General features: G+C 35.9%; 1 protein-coding gene across 1 annotated transcript; it reads left to right on the top strand.

The window, feature by feature from the left end:
- The first annotated feature begins 1,296 nt into the window (after window positions 1–1,296).
- Window positions 1,297–2,664, top strand: LOC131179975 (GEM-like protein 5). The gene is made up of 3 exons (XM_058147417.1): window positions 1,297–1,835; window positions 1,985–2,259; window positions 2,339–2,664. Exons 1-3 carry the CDS (start codon window positions 1,424–1,426, stop codon window positions 2,546–2,548), a joined length of 897 nt encoding a protein of 298 aa, XP_058003400.1. The 5' UTR covers window positions 1,297–1,423; the 3' UTR covers window positions 2,549–2,664.
- The last annotated feature ends 255 nt before the right edge of the window (window positions 2,665–2,919 follow it).

Genomic DNA, 2,919 nt, shown 5'->3' with positions numbered 1-2,919 from the left:
ATTAGACTGAATTGGCCCAAATAAATTTATAATATTTTATTTTGTTTTATTTACTTGTTAGGCCTTAATTTTGCTCCTGCCTATGGGGTTTGGGAATAGTGAGGCTTACTACAAGCCTCGAGGGCTCTATACCGGCTTAGGTCCTGGTGTCGATCTGGCATGTGAAATCGGGTTGTGACAGTTTGTGCTTTTGCCACTAGATATCTTCCTTCATGGGTTTTTGTTCCTACCATTAGATCTCTTGCACTTCTTCACAGGTTTGTGTCATGATTGATTTCTTCATGATTTTCTTTTGAGATTTATTGCAATTGAAAGAATAATGAGGATTTGGTGTTGAAGAATTGGAAGTTTGTTTGGTTATTGCAATTGGAAGGAGAACTCCTGAAATCAAAATCGATGGACTTAACCAAACTTAATCAAATTATTTTGGTTCAATTCAATTTAATTTTTTTTAAATTTGATTTAATTTAATTATTTATAATATTTAGTTTGATTTTGGTGTAGCTGAAAACTAAAATGACTGATTACCAATCCTAGAAAATAGTAAGACACCTAGGCTAGGGATTTAAATGAATTTAATTTGTCTGAAATAAAATATTTTTATTGTCTACTGCCTAGCAGAGTGTTAATTATTTTTTAATACTTTAGTAGTAGAAAATAAAAAATTCGCAGGCTTTTTTCTTGTAAAGTCTGTTTGTACAGAGTAAAAAAAGAGTAACTAATGGAATAGTAAAAAAAAAAAAAATAATCTTTCCTTATTTGAGGAGTAGGAGAGAATAAGACTTACTATTACTTAATTTTTCCTCCATTTATTAATTTTTTTTTTTTGAAAAGGGACATTAAATTAAACTAATTGGTGAATATCCAATTTAATTTATATTAATTGGCAATCATTCATTAATTAAATATAAATTATTTAGCACAATATTCTTACCATGGGCAAGACTTTCCTAGGAAGGACAACCAGAACCCATATGCTAAAACTGCAGACGCGGCTACGTAATCGAGGAGGAATTATTAGGTGCACCCGGTGCACATACACCTTCTCTCACAATCATGTGGGACCCACTTCCTATATAATAGGAAGGACCCACTTTCTGTGAGAGAGGGAGCACTATTTTTTAGTGCACCAGGTGTACCTAATAATTAGCCGTAATCGAGTCGCCGTGTTGTTTATGTCGATAAATTGTCAACACTTCGTTTTCATTATTTACGCATGCTTATGCTTCCCATGACCTGCTTCCTTAACTTGTTAATTAATTATAAATTAACGTAGAAGAAATCCAAAATGGTCTGCCATAAGAACAACTAAAAGTCCACACGCTTTAACCAGAAAATTTCGATTCACATATAAATTAGCGACGGTCTCTTCCAAATTCTGCAACAAACTTCACCAATTTTTGTTCCTTTCTTGATCACCAAAATGAAAGGCACAACCCCGGAATCCCAGCCCCTTTACCCTTCTATCTCCTCTCACACACCAGAAGAGGCTGGCCCTTCATCGACGATCGCTCAAGATGCAGAGAATCATCACCATCAGCATTCTTCGGCACCATCATCTTCGTCTCTGCAGCCTCCGAGCAATGAGAGCAATGAGAAGTACTGGGGGACTCATGTCATGGGGACACCTGCTATTCCCACACGCCACCCAGACAACAAGAAGGCAGCCCTCTGGGGTGCTGCTGCTAGTGATCAAGCCGCCCAATTCCATCATCCCTACCTTCAGTACAGCCCTGTCGAAAAACCAAGTAGCAGCCCAATGGAATCCATTCTCCAGTCGTTCAATTCTTGGAGCAAGAAGACTGAAATCATGGCTCACAACATCTGGCACAATCGTATGTACATGTTCCTTCTTCATATATGTATTTGCTTTGTTTGAATTCAAGACCTTAGAGTCTTGAAAACCATTCCATCTTCATTTTTTTTTGTTCAAATTACAGTTCCCCTTTTGATATGTTCTTAAAACCAATTTTCTTTGTAACAGTAAGGACAAGCCCATCTGTTTCTGAAGCTGCCTGGGGAAAGATGAACCTGACGGCGAAAGCAATAACAGGGGGTGGATTTGAGTCTCTATACAAGAACACATTTTCAACCTATCCAAATGAAAAGCTGAAGAAGACCTTTGCCTGTTATCTGTCCACATCAACAGGACCAGTTGCCGGAACCCTTTATCTATCTGATGCTCATGCAGCGTTCTGCAGCGATCGTCCCTTATCTTTCACTGCACCCTCTGGCCAGGAGACTTGGAGCTATTACAAGGTAAGCAAATTGTCACAGCTGATTACTGATTCAATAAAGTATTTGGGATGAATTAATAGGATTTTGCCTGGATCTGCAGGTTATGGTTCCACTGAGCAAGATTGGGGCGATCAATCCTGTAGTTATGAGGGATAATCCATCAGAGAAATACATCCAGATTGTTACAATTGATGGACATGATTTCTGGTTCATGGGTTTTGTTAATTATGAGAAAGCTTCTCGGCATCTAACTGAAAGCCTCTCCAATTTTGTAGCCCCGGGGATAGCAGTAAACCCATTTGCTGTGTAGCTGGTTCTTTTTATCTTCAGTTTTTCATCATCTCCTCCACCTTTATCTTGTATTTTCCAGTGTTTTGTGTGCTTAATTTGTTCTCAATTTATTTTTGTGAATTATTTATATTCAAATCGTTTTAAATTTTATACTAATTAAAACAATTTATTTGAATTTAATGGATCAGATGGAATAAATCATCATCAACTAATAGTCAATTAATTAGTTTCCCTTTGTTTTTTCCACTAAAATTCAATTAATCCCCATATTTAATTTTTTTAACACATAAAATCTAATAAGATTATAAATTAAAAAAGAATTTTTAATTAAACTGAAGAGGTAAATAATAAAAATGTGAAATTAACACTTACATTAATTAAATTGAAAAA

The sequence above is a fragment of the Hevea brasiliensis genome, chromosome 1, assembly GCF_030052815.1.
Source record: "Hevea brasiliensis isolate MT/VB/25A 57/8 chromosome 1, ASM3005281v1, whole genome shotgun sequence".
Lineage (NCBI taxonomy): Eukaryota > Viridiplantae > Streptophyta > Magnoliopsida > Malpighiales > Euphorbiaceae > Hevea > Hevea brasiliensis.
The sequence above is the reverse complement of the archived record's forward strand: the minus strand, read 5'-3'. Positions and strand labels throughout refer to the sequence as shown.